Source organism: Rutilus rutilus (assembly GCF_951802725.1).
Source record: "Rutilus rutilus genome assembly, chromosome: 2".
NCBI lineage: Eukaryota > Metazoa > Chordata > Actinopteri > Cypriniformes > Leuciscidae > Rutilus > Rutilus rutilus.
This window is the reverse complement of record NC_140210.1, coordinates 49,481,675-49,508,519: the sequence shown is the minus strand read 5'-3', so window position 1 is coordinate 49,508,519 and position 26,845 is coordinate 49,481,675. Positions and strand designations below refer to the sequence as shown.

Below are 26,845 nucleotides of genomic sequence, written 5' to 3'. Positions count from 1 at the left end.
ATTAGCTCAAGAATATGGGGAATCTTGGAATATTAATATTTATGACTCATGGTCATTATTCATAAGTCGCATGTACATTTATTTTATCAATTATCGAGATTACCTTGTTCTATAACTATCTGACCAACATTTAATTCGTCCAGCGAAACAAATGTAAAATCATTACAGTCAAGAAGAGGTATTCACAAACTTCAAGAGAGTTTCATGTCCTGGCCACGGACACCCAACTTTCTGAGTTTATAAATTAAAACTACTGAATGTAGTCTAATATCGAGCTTGTAGCTTAAATAAGATCTTTGATTTCATTGACTTCATAAAAAGTGGTTTTTCAAACACAGAGGCAGTGAAAAGTATAAATGGGTTTATTAATAAAATGGCACACACTAAGAGATTATATAAGCTACAAATATAAACGTACGTAAAATGCAAACAATAAAACAAACAAACATTTAAACAAACAAGAAAAATATGTGATCAGAATAAAATGAAAATGAAAGAAAGAAAGCAAGAAAGAAATATAGAGAAGGGAAAAGCTAGTACTTATTACATACAGAAACCTAGGTTCACGAGACACCGGGAAACAGCTTTTATCAGACAATGTACTTGCGATTCTGTGCCCTTTCGGGTGAGGCTGATGCTGAGGGTGGCGTCCTGTTTTTGCTGGGTCTTCCGGTGCCGCGAAGTTCGAAAAGGCTCACTGAATGTAAAGTTACCGGAAAATCAGATTCATCTCCCTGGATGGGAGAGGTTTAAAGTCTTTGTTGCAAGGGACGCAGCTACGACTCGGACATGTGCTCGCTCGATAGAGAAGACTAAGGCCTTCTTCAGATGATCCTTGGAGAAGCGCTGCGCCGGGGAGTAGAGGAGGAGGTCAGGGATCGATGAGAGAAGAGAGTGAGAAGTGGGGGTCTCGTCCTTTTAACAGACATCTGTTTACGCCCTGTTTTGTGACAGAGCGAATCAGCTCTCCTGATATGAAGCGGGAAACAGTTCTTTGTGTGAAGAAGAACACGCCCCCTTTTACCATATGTCTTATGAGGGAAAGGATTCATACTTAGAAATGTGATAGTTCCTGGAACAATTAAAGTATTATTGTACCTTGCAGTCAAGATTCGTCTCCGTGAGATGGAGAGGATTACATAGATATCCATTATGACAGGTAAAGATTGGGGAAACATAACGTTACATTTATATGCATAATTACACACAAATAAAGTTTGATTAAACACACAATAAAATTGTCAGTGTTTCCGTTATGGTAAGTGAAGACACCTGGGAAACAAAGGAATACGTATCAAACATTTGAAGGGTTTTCTCTGAAAAGTTCCCTGAAAAGTTCCATGTGTTGGAATGTTGGCTTGCATAGGAACTGGATAAGATGCAGCTTTGGAGTCATAAAGTTTACGACCATGTCGGGGTCGGTTTACAAGACACTATTGAGGAACCTTCTTTCAGTGAACATTTAGAATTCAAGATTTTACTCTTAGCAACCCACACCTCTATTAAACGTGCATATAGGAATGTCCACACATTATAAAAATAAAAGAAAATATATTTCTCGTATTCTCAGTTATACACAAAAGGGTGTTTGTGTGTGTGTGCGGAATGTCATGAGGCTGTAAGGTTGGGGGATACGAGTCACATGGGTGCTGGTAAATTGGTCCTCGTGGGGCAATTATTAACCAGCGCTGTCTTCCTGAGGACACAGACGATGTGTTCGCCATCACATGATTCACTTAATCTGAAAAGCAGATGTCATTGTTGCTACAAAGTACAATATTTTTTTATATATATTTTTGTATGCTTTTATTTATGTTAAGATTTTAGATGTGCAATTTGTTTCCTGTTATGATCCTTTTTCATTTATTTATAGAAATGTGTCATACAGGCACACAGAAACTCCCAGTGTTAGAGGGGTCATATAATGCCATTTTTGTACAAGCTAATAATATGAATCTTTAGGGTCTAAATTAAAAGTTTGTAATATACTTTAATTAAAAATTCTCATTAGTATTGTAAGAAAACACTAATTTTACCTGGTCAAAACAGCTCTGTTTTCAGCACGCCATTTAAGTGCATGTGTCTTTAAATGTGACCAGTCACGGAAAGTAGGGACACAAGTCGGTTCTGGGGCATTTTGAGTTATTCACAGATTCTGAAAGTGTAGTCTCCAAGCTTTCCAACGATGTGTAACACATGTAAATCTGATAATATTTGGAGAAGTTATGGCCATTTAAAGGTAGGCACTCAAAAAAGCACAAAGGGAAGAAAACAGCCTCTGAATATTGTGCAGTTCTCACTTCTCTCTCCTGCTGGGAGTGACAATAGGGCTCATTTACATCTCATTTAGATAAGCCATACCCCCTGTAAAGCTGTAAAGCACAGGAGGGAGCAAAAAGGTCAGGAAAATGTGCCATCATAGAAAAAATATATATGTTTGCAAACAGGTAATATATAAATAAATGTCTCTTAGCATCTACCGATAAAACTGTATAGGCAACTCTTGTGTACACTGAATAAAAAATAAGATAAACTCTAGACAATGTTCAAATCAAAAACAGGATGCGCTATGTGATATGAGTAGGCTATGAATCCAAGTATGAATCAGAATCAGAATAGATTTTATTGCCATTGTCAATGAAAGGTTTCACAGACTAGGAATTTTCTTCGGTGTAGCCTACTCGTGTAACATGAAACAAACTTTTGCTAATGATAAATAATAAGCAATAAACTATGGAAATAGGCATAACTTAGGCGTAATTTGCGGGTGGGACGGATGGGACATGTCCCCACCACTTTTTAAAACATCTCGCGGCACGAATGTACCAATTCTACAAATAAATAAAACATCTCCAGTTAACTGGCAGAGCATTCATTTCGTTCGTTTTTTAAATAAGATACTAGCTGAAATGTGTTTTTTAAATCAAGTGATTGATCAAAGTGCTCGTTGCCGCTGTGATCAGTGGCGCGGATACAGTGTTTTCTTGTGTGGCTCGCGCACACACCACACTGTCTTCACTCGACGCGCGCTTCAATCCATTGCGTTGCGGATACTCTCTATTCATTTTGTTGAAATCACAAAACATAATGCAAACGTTTGCGTGTCCCTGCTTGATATACAACCACTGATGAACATAATCGTTTTGATGAGAGAAAAAAACTATTCGAGAAAAAAAAAAACTATACAAGGGCAGATTCGAACTCAGACCCTCTGATACGACTGGTGAAAGCTCTACCACTGGACCATTAAGATACACATTAGCTAACTTGGCGGATCTATGTATTGGCACTGACAACATGTATTAGGCTACATCTCATTAAACGACAAATTAAAGATGAACTGAACTGAAAATTTGAGTAAAGGTGATATAACAGATGTATTTTATTTATTCTCATTGGTACAATTATTAAAATGGCAGAATTTGTTAAAAGGGATAAAATGGTATGTTGAAAATGTTGTTGTTGTTACACGGGCGCCGCCATGTTGGATTTCAGCATTCCACTACGTCACTGGCATGGTAAGCTACTCTGTTGCTAACCAACACAAGCAGAGCAGCCATAGCATGTACATAGTCTGAGGTTAGCTGACATGGCTGAGGAAACAGAAACCAACAGGTCTATAGGGGGGTTCATACTGTATTGCCCCTGGCTGTAGTAATGAATGGTATAGTGCTGAGGCAGCTGGGGTTACGATACATTTTTACAGGCTACCTTTGACAAGGAAACCAGGCTTTATAGCGTTCAGCAAAACTGAGACTGACACACTCGGCATTCACTGAAATTGAGTCACAAAACCAAGCTAGATACCAAACGATCCAACCTAAAGGGCTAGCAGCTAAACACGTTGGAAGCACTTTTGTCAAACTCCACAAGCTAGCCACCACTCCGACCATATAAACTATAAATAAATCATGATCCCGACCATATCACAGATCGATAATAATGTGTTTACTCTTTGCTAACTAAACCGCAGCAGGTCTGTAAACAGAATCCAATGTCCCTCTCTACTCACCCTGAAGCTAGCTGATGTTCATCGTGTCAGGAAACATTGTTGATGCAGGGAGATCAACTCGCAGAACTAACGTTAGCTGCTAGGTCCATAGTAAGAGGTATCTGTGCAGTAACCGGCCGTGCAGTATTTTGATTTTAACATTTTGCGTGCAGCTAACTTAACAAACGATCCCATTGGATGAATTCGTCGAGTCACATTTGCCATTTATCTGCCTCGACTTTCTAAAACGCACAGTACCTCAACCATGTTTTAGTATTTTTCTCTAAAATGCACACGACATATAAGCAGTCTCTATTTAATAAAATGCATAATGTGCTTGTATACAATAAATGAGAGTGCATGACAGGCTACAGCCCTCCAACCTCCCACCACATTTCCCTCTTATAACACCATGAACCACTATTGCTCCATTAATAATTGACTATGTACATTGCAAATACAATCTGGATCATACCTGCATTACTTTTATTTCGTGTAATTTATAACGTAACAGCGTTGCATGCTCGTATAGTTTCTTTTGCACTTGATCAGTGAGGCGATACAGCGCGCACCGCTGCATTTGCGCGTGCAATTGAGTGTGCGCTACTACATCAGGATAACGGCTGACAGGACAAGAAAGTCAGTTTTTCTGAGGTGAAAAACTTTATGTCAGCGTACACTTATGTCACTGCCAGGTAGTTCCTATTGTGCTGGGTTTTCTGAAGTAGTCATGATTCGCCTCTCATAACATAACATGCTCTAAACACACACGCAGAGTGGAAAAGGAGGAGCGGGGCGCGGGGAGCAAGGATCACAAATTTGAACTATATCGATATAATATGCGATATGGTCTAATTCCGCATTTCAAAAATAAATGTTCCAGGTTGACCTCTCTGCAACAGATCGATTCCGGAGCAGCTGTCCATGCTCCGGCAGCGCCCGCACCCACACCAGTCACTTCCCCACAAACGATCTTGTACTGTGGTGGAGCCTGAGCCTGATCGTCCTCCTTGTGGTGGTAGTCAGGTACTACTGGCCTGTACCTCACAGGCTCAAACACATAACCAAAATGACTAATTTTCATGTGTATAGGACCTGCAGTTGCAGCTGCCTATATACCTTCGCAGGTTCTACCATGCCAGTGATGTCATCAGAATTGCCAGCGTTCTTATACTAACAAGCACAATTTTTGTGTTGCTTAAAAAAAAGCTATATTGATATTTTTTATTTTATTTTTTTGTGTAATTTACTTTTAATTGTCATAAACAACACGTTATCAATGTTGATTTTTTCAGTTCAGTTCATCTTTAAACCCCATGTAACTTACTATTTAAATCGATTGCTGGACATCGTAATGTTATTGGCGTCCATCTTAATTGAATTTTGAAATCAGATAGAGCCGGCCAGAGCGCAGCATAATAAGTACACTGTAAAAAATAAAATCGTAAAAAAACAGTCAATGACTGTCAGCTACGGCTGCCAAACAAAAACCGTAAAAATAAAGTAAAATATCCTAATTTAAATTAAGTGCAAAAAACTTTTACAGAAATTTTCCTTAAATGTTTTACGGAAAAACTGTGTTTTTTTACAGCTATTTCCTGAATTATTACGATCAAACACCTTCATTGTAAAAAAATCCCATAAAAAACAGTCAAATGACTGTCAGCAATGGCTACCATACAAAAACCGTAAAATGAATGTAAAATATCCTAATTTAAATAAGTGGAAAATACTTTTACAGAAATCTTCATTAATCTTTTTTAACAGAAACACACAGTTAAAACACAGTTAATTCACATTTTTTCTGATTTTTTACTGAAAAACATGCAGTTAATTATATGCATGACTTGTTGTGACTATACGTCACTACATCAGCAACTACACAGTTACTGTCAGTTAAATAAAGCAACATACAGCATTTCATCAGTGTTTCTGTGCTCATCCTGGACTGAAGCTCAGGCTCTACTCTTCAACACAATGGTGACACACAAAACACACCATACAGAAACACTTTAAACCCCAACAGAACATTAAACACTACCAGATCTCTCAGGATCTCAGCATCTTCACTTATTACAATCCAGACTTTATTTCTTTCATACTAACATTCTTATTGAGAATTAACAGAGGTTTAGAAGTTGAAGTTTTATTGAAAAGAATAAAGTTTGATGTCACCATGATGGAGATTAGTGTTTGTTTTAGTTGGGCTCTTGACCTTTTAGTGTTTTAACTTAAAATTTCTCTGGCTGCTTTAACTGTGTGTCTTTGATGCATATTTGTTATGGTAGGAATCCAAGAGAAACTCAGATCAGATGATGTTGGTCTCTTTTTAGTGATAATAGTCATCATGTAGTGTCCTGCTTCATTGATACCACCTGAAGTGTGATATCTGATTAAATAATTAAATGTTAGTTGTTAATTTTTGCATGATAAAACTGCTATATAAGATCCTGCAGTGCTGTGATACTCAGATTTTATTAAGTCATTATACAGAAAATGTTTTGACAGGATTATATAGACTCACTCAGACATCAATAATCAGCGTATGAATCTCAACAATGGTGACAACGAAAACAAAACTGAACTACTATAAAGTCACAAAAAGGCTTTGTTGGTTGTCACCATTGTTGAGATTCATATGTTGATTCTTGATGTCTATACTACAAAAAAAAAAATTAACCAGCTCAAAACTTTTTCCATATAATACATATCTTTTTAAATTTCAGATTATTACAATATTGTTGCCAAGGATCATGTGAGAAATTATGACATTATAGACTTTGTATAAAACTAAATTCAATCTACATATTATGTAATCTAAACTAATATATTCAAAGATTTGGCTGTCATATCAGTGAATCAGATCATCACGATGACTGTAACATCACTTATGAATGATCAAGATCATCTGATATTTCTCCTGCATTTATTGCTATAACAAATGTGTATTAAATACACAGTTAAAGCAGCCAGAGAAAACTAATGTTAAAAACTCACGGGTCATGAGCCCAACTAAAGCAGACACTGATCTCAATCATGGTGACATCAAATTTATTTTAAAGCTGTCAGCTGCGCCTGTAAAACAAAAACCGTAAAAATAAAGTAAAATATCCTATTTTAGAAGTGCAAAAAACTTTTACAGAAATTTTCCTTAAATGTTTTACAGAAAAACACTGTTATTTTACAGCTATTTCCCGAATTATTACGATTTTAAAAAATGATATGCATGTGAGAAATTATGACATTATAGACTTTGTATAAAGCTAAATTCCATCTACATGTAATCTAATCTATTCATATTTTTGACTGTCATATCAGAGAATCAAGCCATCATATGATGACATCATCAAAGAATGACCAAAATCATCTGGAATTTTCTCCAGCATTTATTGCTATAACAAATGTGCATGAAATACACAGTTAAAGCAGCCAAAGAAAATCATAAGTAAAAGATTGAAGTCATGAGCCCAACTAAAGCAGACACTAATCTCAATCATGGTGACATCAAATTTATTTTAAAGTTTTTTACAATTTATTTAAATTACCATATTTGACTTTAATTTTAAGGTTTTTGTTTGGCAGCCGCAGCTGCCAGTCATTTGACCCTTTTTTTACGATTTTTTTTACAATGAAGGTTTTTGATCGTGATTATTCAGGAAATACCTGTAAAATAACAGTGTTTTTCAGTTTATTTAATTTAGGATGTTTTACAGTTTTTTGGGGAGCTGACAGTCATTTGACCATTTTATCATTTAACTGTTTTCTTTCTGTTAAATTACAGATTATATTTGTAATTTTACATACATTTTTATGTAATTTAAGAAAACAGAAAAAATACTGTATGAAAAATACAACAAATGTTCTGTATAAAAAGTGTGAATTACTGTAATTTGTCATTAATGTCACAATACCTAAAATAACAGCTGAATTTTTATTTTACAGATATTTTTTGTCATTTTACAGTGTTTTGAGTACAATTTAAAATGAAAGAAAATGATCGTAAAAAAATCAGTTATTTTCTGTAAAATTAGGATTTTTTTTTTACAGTGTAGCCACGCCGGCTTATTCAGTATGGAAATACACACCGACAATGACACGCCCCTACTGCGTGCTAGAATCTCCGAAAAACAAGCTGATTTCAACATCAAAATGTACGCTTTTAAATATACCAATACTGCCATCTCAAACATGCAGAGGCTTCTTCGTGATCTCAACTAACAGATTCTGCAAAAAAACGAAAATCACCAATTTTGAAAAAAAACGCTTCTTTCTCATTTTGCTCGAAAGTTGTGCTGCCGACTTGTGTCCCTGGTTTCCGTGACGGGTCACAAATGATAATGAGCTTTGCTCACCCCGCCCCTCTGTTCTGTGCGTACACCGTTTGTAATAATAACACAATAACCATAACGCGTTGTTCATTATAAACGTGGGATTATGAATTATATTGAGAACGTCGCACATAGAAAACATGCCATAATGTGCCCTGAATGTAAACAGCCGCATTCATCGTGAAGCGTGCAAGCTATTTGCATAGATTAATATAAAGATTAATATAAAGGTTAATAAAACGTTACACTCACTTCAGTTATTCTGGAGGTGCAGCAGGAACAGGTACCGATCCTTTTTTCAGGAGCAGAAAGCTGTCTGGTGTGAGAAATGATTCGCGCAAACATGAAAGCAGGGTTCGAATTACGTGGGAGCCAGTGGGAGCTGTGCTCCCATAGAGAGAGGATGAGCTCCCATGAAAGCAGTAAAATCATACACCTGTGGGGGTCTCTAAAAATCATCAGCACCATTATTTTAAATTACAAATAAAGCACTTTTTCCTTCGGACTACTGTAGCGTGACTTAAAAGATAGGACAAGATGCCAAACACATGGATCTCACGGGATCTCGGATCGTCATCACACTACATCCTTATGCTTAAATAAAGTGATCAAAGTGCTCGTTGTCGCTGCAATCGTGGCGCAGATACTGTGTTTGTTTGTGGCTCGCGCACAGTCTTCACTCGCTTCAATCCGTTGTGGAGAATCTCTATTCGTTCCAGTGAAATTACAAAACAAAATGCACACAAACGTGTCTCTGCCTGATATACAACCACTGATAAACATAATCGAATTTGATAAAAAGAAAAAAAAAAACTATTTGAGTATGGATTCAAACCCAGAACCTCTGACACGCTTGGCAAAAGTTCTACCACTGGACCACTTAAGTACACGATTACATGTTCACGTTCTACAACTTACAACATCTTAGACCTCATTAAACGACAAATTAAACCAAATGTACTATTTAAATTGAATTGTGTTACCAACGCTTTTTTTTTTTATTAAATTTGTATTATATTTACAAATTTTTATATTTTTATATTACATTATTAAGCTACGCCGCGCCTGCTCATAGGCTACTTTTTTTTTTCTTTTTTTTTTTTTAAAAGAGACCCCCACAAAGATGAAATCATAATTCGAACCCTGCATGAAAGCATTGACATTGATCGTGGGGAATCTCTGGCGAGGGAATTATAGTCCGCCGGTCCGAAAATCAACTGGTTTGTTATTTCAAACAAACTACAACTTGACACAACGAACAAACGAATGTTACAGTTCTGAACAAACTTACAACCTTGTTTTTAGGGCCTTCTCTACTTTACTCAATAGCTGCTATTCATCAAAGAGGCTGTTTAACTTTTAACTATGTTCTACTGTCTATATCAGTGTTTCCCAACCTTTTTTCGGTCAAGGCACCCTTTGAAAAAAAAAAAAAAAAATGTGTGGCATCCTACACTAGTGTTGTCACGATACTACTTTGATACTATGTCTTGAAATGTATCAATTTTCAATAGCACAGAGAAGAACGGCCATATAGGCCTACTGTCATATAGATATTTTTATCTATAATTTTTTTTTTTTTTGTCCATCCATTTAAAGTCTAGGAAATCACTAATTTCTTCTGAAGAGATCACTTTACATAATGACATATTTAATTAAGGCTTTTATTCATATATAAACATTGCTCAATTACCATTGCAAATCTCACAATTATTGGGATAATAATTGGGATAATGGGATAATTATTGGGATAATTTCGTTATAATTGCACAAGATAGCTCGTTTTAATATATTTTATGTAATAATTTCACAGTAAATCTCCAAATTAATGTAGAATCATAAAGACAGTATATTTCAAATAATTGTTTAATGGCATCTTTTTATGAATGAAGTTTTATTTGATTCTGATCACTTCTGCACATGTGGATCCCACACGCGTCCCATTTTCTCACAACTCTTAACGTTCATTTAAGACTTTAACTAATTTAAGACTGCTCTCATGAGGATACTCAAAGCTAAAGCGCGAAAGAGAAGTCGAGTCTGGCGCGCGTCGTGTCAGCATCACAGACAGCGCATTCTCTTTTGTATTTTCTCGCTTGCATGGTTAGAAGCATTTGCATGAAGAAGAACGTGATTATATAATGTAACGCTAGCCAAAGTATGACAGAAAAAAAATCGTATGCTGCTTTAATTGCGTTAATATTTTTAACGCGTTAAACTGAAAAACATTAATGGCACGCGTTGCGTTGACAGCAGCACGGACTTAACCGATGTGTTTATGTGAATACGCGGCAAGACGGACGTTGTAACAATGTTTTTCGTGTGTATTTGACTGTAAGCGCATCAATGAAAAATAGGCAGCTTTATGTGGACGCACTGGGAATGAGGCACGGGAATAAAATCACGCGCAAGCGCAAGCGCAACCTCCGCAATTCAACGCCAAAAACTTATGATTTGCGTTTTTATTATAAAATTGTGCGCATTATTTGTTGTTATTAGAGACTTCCGACGATCCGAGATTGATGGTAAAAATAGTTTTTTTTACACATTTTGCAATTTTTAAATGTTTGATGTTTTTACACGGCACCCCTGCTCTCGCCAGAAGGCACCCCAGGGTGCCGCGTCACCCCGGTTGGGAAACGCTGGTCTATATCGGCTAATAAAGTACACAACCAAGCAATGAAAAAAAAAAAGCCTGTAATTAAGACCGTAACATTGACTTACCTGTCGAGAAGAAAGCAGGCAACTTCAGCGTCTCTTTTGAAAGCTTTCTCCTGCATTAGCTATCCCAACATTTACCCTTGTTTTTGTAATCTCCGGTCACGTTTCCTTTTACGGTCTTATTTTGGACTTTTTCGACGACGAGGCCTCCTTATCCTGTGACTTAACCGTGCAGTGCAGCCTTTTAAACTTGCCGGGGCAGTGACAAGCGCCTCTCACTGCTCTGCTCCGTTTCTGCTGGTTTCAGTCACGTGACGCTGGCTCTGAACGAAACGCGTTGTGGAAACGCGTTGGCCTAGTACTTTTTGTCCCTCTCTGCTATTATAGTTTTTCAAGATGGCGGAACTACATGGAAGCTTCCGTGGACCTACCCGTCCCATGTATATAAAGATAATAAATTCTTCGTTAACGAGGATAAGTCAGATCATTAGCAGTGGTATTTGTACACCATTGAGGACATATTTATGAATAAAAATATTGATTTTAGATAATAAAATACCTAAAAAGCTACACATTGTCCCTTTAATTCATTTAATTAACAACATATGTTTCCTCGTAATAGAGAGAGAGAAAAAGGACAACATCTACTCCACTCACAGGCAAGATGCGGAGACACAGCATGGAAGAACCTCCTGTTATGAGTATTATGCTGTTGGGCTCGACTGGATCAGGAAAGAGCAGCACTTCAGGAAACTTTCAGGTGTAAAATCAAACACATCTGATTCAATTCATCAGCTCATTATCATCACATGGGTTAATGAGCTGATGAGTTGAGAAAACGTGCAGTGTTGGGGGTCCTTCAGGAGCAGGGTTGAAGAACACTGGTCTAATGTATTGTCCTGTATTAGTACACTGTTATTAATTACAGGTATATTGTTATAGTTTTAACGTTGTATACTGTTAACATGTGTTTGCATATGACCAGTTTGGCTTTATGGCTCCAGTGTCTCTGCTGTGGTCTTTTATGAATGTGTGTGGTAGTTTCCCTTCAACCAGAATCAGAATCAGAATGAGCTTTATTGCCAAGTATGCTTGCGCATACGAGGAATTTGTCTTGGTGACAGTAGCTTCCAGTACACATACAATAATAATAACCAATGTGATTTGTACAAATTTTTCTATATCTAAAAGGATAAATCAGAGTTGAAAGAATCCACATGTGAGTGTGTCATTCCACATCTGTTACACAGTTATGATTTCCCTATGTACTGTGATTTTCATGTTCCCTTTCGAGAGGTCTCTCCTATTGCGTAAGTAGCTTATGCTATGGGAAAACTCCTTTTCTCAAGAATATTGAAGCCATTTTTTTAAAACGCTGTGTAGCTGCACTAGCCTAGAAATCTAGACGCATCCTAGCGGCAGCAAAATGTATTTTGCAGCCAGGGTAGTCTAGCAACTCTCCATTGACTTTCGAGCTGCAAAAACCTAAATTGGGTCAGGCCAATCACAACGTGTATAGAGTAGGCGGGGCAGGTTTAACATAATGACGACAGAGTTGCGACGGTTCCCTGCTACTTGAAACCAAAGAATGGCGGCTGCTGCTGGCGAACAGTCTTTCGAATCGGCTTTGGCCGCGACTCTGGAGGACTTGGAGTTAGGTTTTTCTTTGAGAAAAGAGCAAAGAACGGCACTTAAGTCATTCTTAAAAAAAAGGAAGATGTGTTCGTAGTTTTGCCGGCCAGATATGGCAAAAGTTGAATCTATCAACTAGCTCCGCTGTTGGGAAAATGCTCTGGTTGGTTGAAGCGCTGTCCTATTACGTGCAGAGGGAATTTGAAAGATAGCCATTTATCCCGCCCTTCGGATTGAGCCGTGTCTATGGTGAGTTGCCAGACCTAACATCTTGATGTAGGTCTGGCTTGCCAGGCTATAGCTGCACAGCACACACAGATGTGGCGAGCACGGTCATTGGCTGTGCTGCGGCAACTGCACAAACCTATGACGGGGTGGCTCAGACGCGCAGTCCAATCAGGGCAATTCGCGCCCTGACACGTCAGAGCCCGCCAAGATGGGCGTGGCCAGAGGCTATAAATTGAGCCCATCGTCCGTCAAAGTCTTTAGATTAAAATCTCCTTCAGCTAACCACCACTTCGCTGAACCTTTACACACGCTGTCTTGGAGCGCGCCCTGCCTTGAATTTGGACCTAACGAATGCAGAGCCGTCCTTAAGCCAAGAGCACTTCAGAGCACAGGGTATTTCCCTAGCAGCTCTTTCCTCACCAGAGGACGAAAGAGACGCAAATTTACTCTGTCCCGTCAGGGCTCTCAGAGTGTATCTAGAGCATTCTGCCTCGTTCAGACAGTCAGAACAGCTTTTCGTGTGCTTTGGCGGCCGCACCAAAGGTATCGCTGTCTCAAAGCAGAGATTATCGCGCTGGATAGTTGACGCTATAGCGCTGACTTATGAGTCTAAGGGCCTTCACTGCCCCTTAGGCGTCAGAGCTCATTCCACAAGAGGCATGGCCTCGTCTTGGGCTTGGTCAAGTGGAATACCCATTGAAGATATCTGTGCAGCGGCCGGCTGGGCCTCGCCGTCCACATTTATCAGGTTTTATAACCTAAAAGTCCCTGCTCTGCATTCCAAGGTACTGTCAGTATGAAATGTGTAAGCACAAAACCCCCATAAAACGTGGGCCCGATATTATCCGGTCATGTTTTACACAAACTATAGTTCATATATATTTATATATATATACTATACATTACATATCATTTATTAAGGTTTGGCCCTCATTAGGCCCACTCCTCCTTTTTCCCTTATGGAGCCCGTCACTGACCGGCTTATTGGGTTCATACTTTACTCTTAGGCTTCAGGCATCTTGCCTCAGGCTTTTATTAGAGCGAAGTTAAGCACGCACAGCGTTTTGAAGGGGGTTTCCATAGCGTAAGCTTCTTACGCAATAGGAGAGACCTCTCGAAAGGGAACGTCTCGGTTACTAACGTAACCTCGGTTCCCTGAGAAGAGGGAACGAGTATTGCGTAACTTGCCGTGCTTGTGCTTTGGTCAAGGATCGCTTCAGCTGATTTAACCTAAAGACTTTGACAGACGATGGGCTCAATTTATAGCCTCTGGCCACGCCCATCTTGGCGGGCTCTGACGTGTCAGGGCGCAAATTGCCCTGATTGGACTGCGCGTCTGAGCCGCCCCGTCATAGGTTCGTGCAGTTGCCGCAGCACAGCCAATGGGCGTGCTCGCCGCTCATCTGTGTGTGCTGTGCAGCTACACTGCGTTTTAAAAAAATGGCTTCAATATTCTGAGGAGTTTTCCCATAGCGTTTTCCCATCCCTCGTCTTAGGGAACCGAGGTTACGTTAGTAACTGAGACGTTTTTCTGCTTTAAGGTTTTATTTACTGATTTATATTCGATTCATATGATGATTTTTGTCATTATTGTTTTCATGAAAAATACAGCATGCTTGTTACAAATATTTTGGGTTCTATAATAATGAAGTTTTATTGCTTCAAATGAATACTTTATATTATTTTTGCTGGAGATGGATGTGTGTGATTGGTTATGCGTGTATGTGCATGTCATTGTGTAGCCTACATTTGAAGAGGGAGTTCTCGCAATACGCTTCATTCACGATAAAGCAATGGAGAAGAAGCATCGCTTGAATGTGTATTCATTTAATATCATCTTTTACATGTTAAAATGTACAAATGCATACCATCATTGTTCTGGTTGAGTTGTGAGAAAGACTGTTCACGATATTAATTGTTTCCCAATGTATATGTGAGTGTAATGTCTAAACTCTGTATTTAGCGTTAACGATTTACGCCGCAAGTTTGAGCTTCTGCAAGAACCAATGAGGTTGCGTTCATTTGCATTTGCGAAGCACGTCTGAGTATTTTTCAAACATAAACATTATCTCATCATTTACTCACCTGATATTGTTCCAAACCTGTAGGATTAGGATCTCTTTTTGTTTTCTACATAATGTGTTCATGCAGCTCTTTTCCATTTAATAAACATGAATTGTTTCGTTAGGATAAGTAAATTATGACATTTTTGAGTGAACTATTCCTTTAAGATGATTTTTCATTATATTTCTGTTCTGTTCATCTCTGTTTGTAATAATTCAACAATCAACACGCATCCTGCATCATTGTGACAGAAATGAGCTACTGTAATTCCTGCATATGTGCTTGTAGTTTTTTGCAGTTCAAGGTAATGGGGGCGTTTATAAGGGACATGAATAAGTTGCACAAATTACTTGTAGTAATTATGTTTCACGATTTGGTCCTGGATTTATCTTAGTGTTTTACTTGAACTAAGCATATAACAAACATTTATCACATATTTACTTAACATTTAAACTTAATATTTTAGATTAAGTTGGTAAACTACCATATTGGTATATGCACACAGTTTATTTTAACACTAAGAATGAAAGCCTTGTTTAGCCGTGACCAGCAGAGGGCGCTGTGTCATACAGTGAATGCATAGACAGTATATAAACCATAAACAGTATATAAACTGGACACAGCGACCCCATAGGTTTCAACGGAGAAAAGTGAAGCAAATTAGAAGGCGAGCAAAATTTAAAGTAAACATATAAGGGTCAAGAGCCCAACTAAAGCAAACACCGAAACTTACAATTTGTGATTTTCTCCTTCAGTGATTCTGCTTGTTAACATCAGGTGTCTTCAATAATGCTCAATCATCACTAAATTAATCACTTAATTATCTCATTAACTTTAACACTCTTGAGTGTTAATTTAACACTGGAGTTTTTGCTGTGTACTTTGGGTTAAGGTAAAACTTAACATTTTGGTTTGACATTAATCAAAATTTATGCTTTTAACTAAATCATAAATACAATTTGAGAAAATCTAAAAAAATGAGCTGTAACAAATTACATAATTTTTTTTAAGTTAATCCAAAGTATCATTTTTTTCAGTGTACCCGGAAGTGCGAAAAACTGCAATACATCGAAAATCCGCTAGGGGCAGGTCCCAAAAGGGAGCAAATGTCCATAGCCCCCATGTTAAAATGTCCGTTTTCACAGCATAAATTCATGTTTTTACAGATTGGTCCCATGGACTTTTATTGTATTTTTCGAGAGGTTCCGAGTGCCTGACAACTGTGAGGGAGGTGAATTTTTTTCTAACTCGTTAGTTTAGATCATTTAGATATAAAATGAATGAGCTTGATTGACAGCTGAGCATAGGCTGCGCCGAGTGGAATTCCTGAAATTTGACGTCTCGGCCATGATCTGACACAACTCATCATACGACCTCTGTATACTTTCTGAACATTTGTATTGAAATATCGTACATAAAATGGGTTGCTCTGCTATAAGATCAACCTGTGTGTCTTCTAGTAGCTGTGCAGAGAGAAATCTGAATCATTCCCTTCCGAAACTTCCAGAGACAGAGAGCTTAAGTAGGAGCTGTCCATGAGCTAGGAGCAGGAGCAACTTTTGCTAATTTTTCTGATTAATTATTTTGTCATTTTGCCTCCACGTCCCCCCGATTGCCCGCAAGCTTCTCCTCCTGTCCATACGGTAATCTCTCTACTGTGCGACAGAGAGTCGCGTGGTTATGACGCAATCGTTAGCCTATTTTTACAAAAACTGCTTCTACGGGGCCATAACATAAGATACAAGGTAATGGAGCCTTTTATACATTTTCGTGTTTATTGAGAAATAAATAATGGACAAATGGAGTCTTTAAACGCCTCAGATGTAAAGTTATTCGTTAAAATGAATGGGAGTCAATGGAATGCTAACAGCAGGTGATGGTCCGCTAATCAATGGCGGCGCCCGGGGAAGCTTCAAGAAAGTATGAAACAGTGCCCCCCTGAGTGAATGTGTGTGTGTGTGTGTGTGTGTGTGTGTGCTGCCTGCTTGTGTGCATTGTAAGCGAGTTTGTGTATTTGGGTATGAACTTTCTTTGTCTACATATTTAATTGTAATTTATGGTTTGGAAATGAAGGTGTTTGTTGCTTGAATTGAATTTAATTTAGCTGCTCCCTCCATCTCGAAAAAAAATGGAAATCTGCACAATAAAAACAAAACAAAAATATTTTGTCTAAAATTAAAATGTAATGGAAATAAATGTACTAACATGAGAAAAAGAGTTTTGCTTCATTTTTGGTGCTCACAAATATAGGCAACTCAAAATGGAAAATGCTTTATGTTGAGGTCAAAAACAGTGTTTTCTTCCATTTAAAATACAATAATGAGTCCATAACTATCAAATATGTGATGTAAATTACATTTAAAAAAATGCTAAACAAATATTATAAAATATATAATAAAAGTAGTGGTCCCCTGGAGTTGTGTCACTGGGGTTACCGTTTGACAAAAAAAAAAAAAAAAAAAAATCACACTGACGACATCACTTGACTTCCTTCTTTCAGTTTCCTGGAGATCTGTGAAGAGAAGCACATGGTAAGTCCACTGTCTCTTTTCAGAAATCTTCTCATCTTATGATTTCATATGAAGCTTTTAGTTCAAGTCACTGGTATGACTTCCTTTATTGTTTGGGAATTGTAAAAACTTTATAAAAAAATTGTAAAAACTTCTTAATTTAGTGAGTATACCATGATTGACAACCATGAGTATACCATGTGGTAGTGGTATAGTGTAGCTATGCAATATTGGCCTCATTTATATGATGAGAAATTCAAGTTTTCCCCAGATAGATTTTGACGAAAACAGAAGCACGTAGGCTACCATACAGTAAGTTTTACCCGCGCTAACAGGAAACAGGAAACTCATGAATATTTATGTTCTGTCCAGTGCAACCGAATATCCTAAAACCATAACGCGTCCAAAACGCGCCCGATCCCGACAAAGGCAAGAAGAAGGCTACACACGAAATGTCCTTAGCTCCTTCTGCAGAAATAACCAGTCATTGTCAGAGGTAACCATTCATTTGAACAAATCAGACTTTCAGTTTCACTTCAGTGCGTCCCGACTCATGATCAAGCTTGATAACTTCAGGAAGTGAAGAGAAACTTGGTGGCGCTCATCTTGATTCTTCACACGTGAGATGATGTTAGATCAGTGGCAGCTCCTGCAAAATCTCTCAATCTCAAATGTTTGGATGATTGATAAGGATAAGGTCCACCTATGCAATGGATAAATTAACAGCTTAAGCATGTAAAGGCAACTTCACTACTTTAATATTAATGAAAAATAAAGTGACTGTTACAATAAATCTCCTTGTTTGTTTCTATATGAGTGTTAACAATTCAGCAGCAAGTCAAAATCAATTCAAACAAAGCCCAGCCAATTTCATTTTAATAAGAAACAACTGAAATCACATAACTCACTATTTACGCTAACGTTACTTGCTCTGGCCAGCGTAGCGCAAATCGCTCTGAATCTGAAGGGCTACATTTTATTTCTCCATTTAATAAACGAACTATTCCGTCAGATAAATATTTGTTGTGAAAGAAATATAGTTACATTTTCAAGCATTTTATCCAAAATTTAAGCACTTTTCAAACATGTTTTTTCACCTTCTCCGAGAGATGATGCGTATCGGTGACACCTGTTGTTGTCCATGCAATGTCCGTCCCGTTCTCGGGATGGAAGAGAATGCAGGGGTAGCAGAATAGAGCATTAGCATTAGCTACTTCGCAACCTGCTAGCCATTTTAACCGCTCGTACCAGTTCCTCGAGGATCCTCTATTATATGATTTCACGCCCTTTGTAGATACTTGTTTTATTTTTCAATTTGGTCTTGGTGGCCATAACTCTTTAATTGACTATTTATCCTGATTACTACGATGGCTTAATGACACGATAGAATTAACTGCGTTCGCCATGACGTTGTTCAAGTTCAACTGGCCTCAACTCGCGAGATGTCCCAACAGTCTCCCTCGCTCTCGTTCTCTTTTTTAATCACATTTGATAAATATATTAAAGTAGTGTTTCATTTTTTCTTGTTGTTCAAATTCAAAATTGTTTTCAAATACTATTTGTCACTTAATCTTAAAGATTTTTAATTGTGTATGTTTGTTCCCACCAATCGCTGCACAAGTTAAGGATACGTATGATGACGTAAGCACGTTAGGGCGAGCCCTCCCGGAACCCATAGAGAATGCATTGCAGTGCCTGCAGTTCGAAAAAAAACATCTTTGAATGTAAGTCTATGGGAACACTCTGGGCGATTCTCAGCCAGAGTGAAATCGCCCAAAAAGAGGCGGTACTCCACAGAACGTGACATGACACTGATTGGACTATATCCAGAGTAGAGGTCTTCTACCCGACCCGAGCCCGACGGGTCCCGAAAAATGTGCGGGTTTCGGGTCGGGTTCGGGTTTGTAACTAAGAAAAACGAAATAGGCTATATATAGTTTGCGTGCCATGTGCTTTGCCTGCTTGCTGTGTTGTGGGGACCGGCATGCGAGAGAGAGAAAGTACATGCGTGCGCAGATGTGCATAGGCTACACAGACCACAGACACACAAAATATATATATATATATATATATATTTTTTTTTTATTATTTTTTTATTTTTTTTATTTTATCATTATATCATTTATATCACAAAACTGTTTTGCGCATGTGCTACCGCTCTCACGCGCTATTTCAGTCACAACACAGACAGCAGACGACAGCAAGCAGAGTGGACCTCGGGTTCGGGTCGGGTTCGGGCTTAACATGTAAATGTAATTGTCGGGTCGGGTCGGGTCGGATTAAATGATCGCGGGTACGGGCCGGGTTCGGGCTTCAGTTTAAAGCCCGTGCAGACCTCTAATCCAGAGGCAGAACAGTGACGGCTAGCGTAACTCTGTGGTTGAATGAGATTGTGAATGTGATTGAAAAAGTCCCTTTCACACTTTGGTGGTGTGTCGCCCAATCGCCCTAATGAAGAAACCGCCCCTGTGTTAGATGGACTATATCTCCAGTCATTAGTGTTCATAATGGTCACATAGTTTTATATGACACTCCAAAATTTGTTCCGTATGTTGACATTGGTGTTGTGTTGGTGATCGGAGCGATTATAGGCCTATACGCACGTCATACCACGTGTGCCTAAACACACTGTCAAAACTAGCACTGGAAGTTATTTAAATGAGATTAACATCACATCATGAAACATTCCTATGGTAAAATAATCTTTTGAAATGCAAGTGACTGTACTGTGATCTGCCTGTAACGTGTTTTGTGTTGTTGAGAAGTGTTAGTGTAGGCGCGTTAGGAGCTCAAAAATGAATGTAGGCTAGTAAAAACTATTTCTACCTTTTTACAAATGCAAATAATGAAATGTAAGCCTGTTTTGATCCGACAAGCCAGTGAAAGTAATGGAGTTCGTCGTTATTGCTGCAGACCATTAGTGCCATATTGGCGCTCGTGCTTCAGTTTTTGACGCAGAGGATATGGGAAAATATATTTGGGGTGTAATGGTACACAAACATGACGGTTCGGTAGTGGGGAGAAAACTAAACACAAAATTGCTTATTTTTTCTTTTTTTAATAAACGTTTTTTTTTTTTTTTTTTTTTTTTTTTTTTACAAATGTGTTTGTGTTTAAATTAATTTATTAAAAAACAATCTTTGCTAATGCCGTAAGCTATAGGGAGCCCTTAATTACACATTACTATAATATTAAAGGGATAGTTCACTTTGAAATGAATTTTTGATATGTTTTAGCTTACCTCAAGGGCATCCAAGATGTAGGTGTCTTTGTTTCCGCAGTAGTTTCAATTTTGATATTTTTAGGTCAAACCGTTCTTGTCTGTCAGTCATATAATGCAGGTCGATGGTCACTGTCTCAAAGAGCATGCACAGAGTCCAAATTAAAACAATTCCCCATCGTCCAAATTAAATGTCGCCTTGGCTACTGCAGTTACTGCAGTTCATTGGAACGAAACCGTAGCCTAGCGACATCTAGTGTATACATCTATACCCGCTCGCGGGCGGGTATAGATGTATACACTAGATGTCTCCTTCACTACTGCAGTTCATTGGAACGAAACCGTAGCCAAGGCGACATCTATGTATATATCTATACCCGCCCGCGCCGTCAGATCATTTGGACGTGTGCTGTTTTCAAGAGATAACAACGATATAAATACTGTTCGTTTTCTCACACAAACCGCTCGTTTCGTGTCTTAGGCCATCAATGTGTACTTACGATGGGGAATTGTTTAATTTGGACGATGGGGAATTGTTTTAATTTGGACTCTGTGCATGCTCTTTGAGACAGTGACCATAGACCTGCATTATATGACTGACAGACAAGAACGGTTTGACCTAAAAATATCCAAATTGAAACTACTGCGGAAAAAAAGACACCTACATCTTGGATGCCCTTGAGGTAAGCTAAAACATACCAAAATTTATTTTCAAAGTGAACTATCCCTTTAAAGGCAACAGTTAACAACAGAGCCCAAATGATTAAATTCAGTTGCTGTTTATTTTTAGATCCACACATGTATTGCACACAAGGCAGGTTTTGCATTAACTTCTAAATATAATTATAAAGTTCATTTTCTACTCCAATTCATTTTTTAAATATAATAATTTACACAGTGGCTGTCATAACTTGTTTTTATGATACATTTATTTAAACATACATACTCAAGACATTACTAACAGGTTAAGTCAATATAATGAATAGGCTAATATGAAATGCTTCTCTCTAGAGTTTATTTCTCTAGCGAACTAACCTGCCGTCGACACTAAATGCCTGCGGTAAATGTAACGCTATATGTGAGATATTATTCTCAAGCTGTTTTACTGATATCTTTCCGCAGTTGAAACACTGGTTGAGAGATATTATTAATTAATTGTGCCTGGGGCTCGACCTTAATGCAGGTTCGCCTCTGCATGTACCATATATATATATATATATAGTACTGTGCAAAAGTCTTAGGCATGTTAATACCCCCCGTAACTGGCACTCGTGTTAAAATGCTGTAAAGTGAGAATGCTTTCAAAAATAAAATCACAAATTGAATTTATTTATGATTTAACTTCTATTAACTAATTCAAATCAATATTTGGTGTAACGACCCTTTGCATTTAAAACGGCTTTTGTCCAGGTACACTTGCGCATAGTTTTTTCAGGTAGCTTTGCAGGAAGGTTTATTTTTATTCTTTTATTTATTATTATTTTCATTATTAACATGCCTAAGACTTTTGCACAGTACTATATATATACAGTGCAATGCATAAGTGAATACACCCATGCTAAAGTTGACTAAAAAGAGGAATAAAAAATCATATTTTGGAAATTGAACTTAATGCCTTAATTAAAAAAATTAGGAAAAATCCAACCTTTAAGGACACCAATTTTCTTTGTGAATGAATAATGTATCGTAAATAAATAAATGTTCTTCCTTAAAATACATGGTGCATAAGTGAGTACACCCCTATGTTAAATTCCCATAGAGGCAGGCAGATTTTTATTTTTAAGTATTTTTTTTTATTTTTTTTTAGGATACTATGCATCCTGATAAAGTTCCCTTGGCCTTTGGAATTAAAATAGCCCCACATCATCACATAGCCTTCACCATACCTAGAGATTGGCATGGGGTACTTTCCATAAGATCATCTCTCAATGCAAATCAAACTAGCTTTTAGGCTAACTGAAATAAAACCATGCCAATCTCTAGGTATGGTGAAGGCTATGTGATGATGTGGGGCTATTTTAATTCCAAAGGCCAAGGGAACTTTATCAGGATGCATAGTATCCTAAAAAATACTTAAATACTTAAAAATAAAAATCTGCCTGCCTCTATGGGAATTTAACATAGGGGTGTACTCACTTATGCACCATGTATTTTAAGGAAGAACATTTATTTATTTACGATACATTATTCATTCACAAAGAAAATTGGTGTCCTTAAAGGTTGGATTTTTCCTAATTTTTTAAATTAAGGCATTAAGTTCAATTTCCAAAATATGATTTTTTATTCCTCTTTTTAGTCAACTTTAGCATGGGTGTATTCACTTATGCATTGCACTGTGTGTATATATATATATATATATATATATATATATATATATATATATATATATATATATATATAATTATTTAAAGGAACCGTATGTAAGAAATGTATTTTAATTAATCATAAAATGGCCCTGATATGTCACTAGACATTAAGAAATCATGTTCATTTCAAATACTTATATCACTGACAACAGTAGTCCGGCCAGGATATTGTCATTTAAAAAGTGAAGTTGCAGCCCTCAACTGATGTTGATGTTGTCATCTTGTGTTTTGGCCTGAAGCTCCACCCTCCACCTATCTACCAATCACAAAGTCAGTAGTGTTTCAGCATCCGGGTTGCCAGCTTTGCTCTAGTTACCACAGCTGCAGCTACAAACGTGTCGGATAAAAAATGTCTAACGTTACAAAACATAAAAGACCTCGTTACGAATCCGAAAGACATAAACATAATTAACAGAAAAAAAAACTTACTGTGTAGGACTCGTCATTTGCCATTGCAAGCTCCTTGTAGCAGCCTACGTTTCTGCTGGATCCTGCAGCATATCTGGCAACCTCGAGTCAGGGGGGAGGGGGAGGGGATACACCGCAGTGCAGTACCAGTTTTGGCCACAATCTTACATACGGTTCCTTTAAATATATATATATTATTATTATAAAAAAAAAATATATATATATATATATACAGCCCGTTCTCATCCCAAGGCGTCATATACTGACGCTTTTGACATTTCGTCTACATCCAACGCACATGGCACCCTTTAGCGTCAATATGAGACGCAGATAGATATGGGCCAGAAGGCGCCTCCTAGCGGTCTAACCTTAACCCTACCCCAGACCTAAACCTACCCATAACCGAACAAAGCTATCTGCGTCTCATATTGACGCTAAAGGGTGCCGTGTGCGTTGGATGTAGACGAAATGTCAAAAGCGTCAGTATATGACACCCTAGGATGAGAATGTGTTGATATATATATATATATATATATATATATATATATATATATATATATATATATATAATATATATATATATATATATTAGGGCTGTCAAAAGATTAATCGCGATTAATCGCATCCAAAATAAAAGTTTGTGTTTACATAATATATGTGTGTGTACTGTGTATAATTATTTTGTATATATAAATACACACACATGCTTGTATATATTTAAGAAAAATGTATAATTTATATAAAAAAATTATATTTATATATAATATAAATTATATATAAATATATACAGTATATGTATGCAAATATTTCTTAAATATATACATGCATGTGTGTGTATTTATATATACAAAATAATTATACACAGTACACATATATTATGTAAACACAAACTTTTATTTTGGATGCGATTAATCTTTTGACAGCCCTAATAGATATATATATGAACTTAAGCTGTGTAAAGAAGCAGCAGGTTTAATTCATTAAATTAACAAAATATGTTTCCTTGTAATAGAGAGAGAGGACAAAATCTACTCCACTGACAGACAAGATGCGGAGACGCAGCATAGATGAACCTCCTTATATGAATATTATGCTGTTGGGCTCGACTGGATCAGGAAAGAGCGCTTCAGGAAACACCATCATAGGTGTTAAAAAACCATTTAAAGAAGATTTTTCTCCTGAGGCTGTGACCAGAACCGGTGAATCGGCACAAACAGATCTGGATGGACAAAAAATCACAGTGATCGACACTGTAGGACTCTCTGATATAACAGTGAACATCACAGAAGCTCAAACTCAATTAGAGAAGATGCTTGCTCCTCATAGTGTTGATGTGTTTCTGCTGGTGATCAGACTGGGTGAGACTGTAACAGAGAGCAGTAAAGTTGTGCAGTGGATCCAGAATAATTTTGGATCAAAGTTCTCAAAACACACAATAGTGCTCTTTACTCACGGAGATCAGTTACATAAGCCCATAGAAGATTATCTGAGTAAATGTGAAACACTGCGGTCAGTAGTTGATCAGTGTTCAGGAGGTTTTCATGTTTTTAACAACAAAGATAAAGATCGATCTCAGGTCACTGAGCTTCTGGAAAAGATTGAGTCACTGAGGATGATGAATGCATACAAGAGATACACAAAACAGGGCTATAAGCAGACTCAGGAAGCTCTTCTATTCAAGCAATATGTAATAGTAGGAGCAGTAATGGGAGCAGTAGTGGGAGCAGGAGTAGGAGCATCTATGACTGGAACGCCAACTACAGAAATAGCATTAATGGGATCAACAGCAACAGCACCAAGATCAGGACAATCTTTAGTGGGAGCAATAATAGGAGCAATAATAGGAGCAGGTCTGGCAATAGTTGGATACCTTTTGTTAATGTAAAATCGTGAATAAAAAAATTACAAGCATGAATACATTATTTTGCACAAAACTTAAAGAATTAGTTCACTTTCAAATAAAACTTTCCTGATAATTTACTCACCCCCATGTCATCCATGTCCATGTCTTTCTTTCTTCAGCCGAAAATAAATTAAGGTTTTTGAGGAAAACATTCCAGGATTTTTCTCCATGTAATGGACTTAAATGGCAACTAATGGGTTGAAGGTCCAAATGTCAGTTTCAGTGCAGCTTCAAAGTCTCTACACGATCCCAGTCGAGAAATAAGGGTCTTATCATTTTCAAAAAAAAAAAAAAAAAAATTATATAGTTTTTAACCACAAATACCCGTCTTGTACCATCTCTGAGATGCGCCACGCATTACGTCATCACGTTGGAAAGGTCACATCTGCTTTTCTGTACATAGTTTACTTTATTAGTATAATGTTTACTGAGTTTGGTCTTTTGCATAGAACAGAAAACCATGTGCAGACGTTGCTATCTCTGTGCTTTAACTTTCAGAACCTGTACAAATGATATCAACTGTTTTTTCATGAACGTGCTGGTGATTCTGTGCTCTTAGTTTGAGGATTTTAATTTTTTATTTTTATTTTAAGGTTGTAAACCTCACACCTGTTTCCTTTTGTTGGTGTTCTTTAATTTTTTTAATTGTGTTTTTCACATTATTTGCCTTTTGTTATAATAATAAATGAAAAAATAATAAAGTAAAATTGTTTTAATAGTTATGTATTTTTTATTTATGTTAAGATTTTAGACGTGTAATTTGTTTCCTGTTATGTTCCTTTTTCATTTAATTATAGAAATTTGTCATACAGGCACACAGAAACTCCCAGTGTTAAATGAACAGTAGCACTGTTTGCTAGTTACAGACAGGACTGACACTGGTTATAATCAGGCTATCAGCTTGTGAATGTGAGGCACAATTTAACATGGACAAACAGAACATAATAATACTCACCGTTTCACACCAAATAAACAAACGTACTTTTAATAGCTAGATTCATCTGTTAATCACAAAAAAAAAAAAAAAAAAAAAATCAGATTTGGTTTGCAAATTGACATCACTGAACTTACAACACATGAGAGTTGTACACATTTATACATAGTGAATGTCACATAGTTTGCTATATATAGGAGAAAAAGTATTCTAATAAGGAATAGCCTAGTTGACAAAAAAAGAAAATTATGACATCATTTACTCCCTCATGTTGTTCAAAACCTGTATGAATTTATTTTTTCTTCTGTGAAAGAATAGGCATTTTCTGAATGTTCAATCTGCTTTTATATAATGTAATTTAACACTGGGGAAATCTTCTTGAATTGTGACATAAGATGAGACTGGACTTTCTTAGGGTGGTTTGAGGTATACACTGTAAAACATTGTTAAATTGTTAAGCTACTGTTAAAGCAACATGCAGCATATCATCAATGTTTGTAGATCTTCTACACTGTAAAACAAAAAGGAGCGCTGAATGGTAGAATAGGCTGTAAATTAACAGTACGCTACTGCCGAACACAGCTGTCAGTATTTTACAGT

General features: G+C 37.2%; 2 protein-coding genes across 2 annotated transcripts in view; both read left to right on the top strand.

The window, feature by feature from the left end:
* Positions 1-26,845, top strand: part of cldn31 (claudin 31) — a 239,388-nt gene that overhangs the window by 42,203 nt on the left and 170,340 nt on the right. The window lies entirely within an intron of this gene.
* On the top strand, positions 17,664-26,029 carry LOC311283716 (GTPase IMAP family member 9-like). The gene is made up of 2 exons (XM_084398338.1): positions 17,664-17,910; positions 24,421-26,029. The coding sequence occupies exons 1-2, from the start codon at positions 17,764-17,766 to the stop codon at positions 25,291-25,293; spliced, it is 1,020 nt and encodes a 339-aa protein (XP_084254464.1). The 5' UTR covers positions 17,664-17,763; the 3' UTR covers positions 25,294-26,029.

What these genes read in the sequence shown, in the direction of transcription:
- LOC311283716 (XM_084398338.1), top strand. Translation starts at nt 17,764, where the DNA reads ATGAATATTTATGTTCTGTCCAGTGCAACCGAATATCCTAAAACCATA. An exon ending in ATAACCAGTCATTGTCAGAG is followed by an intron (nt 17,911 to 24,420) that starts GTAACCATTCAT and finishes TCCTTGTAATAG; the next exon opens with AGAGAGAGGACAAAATCTAC.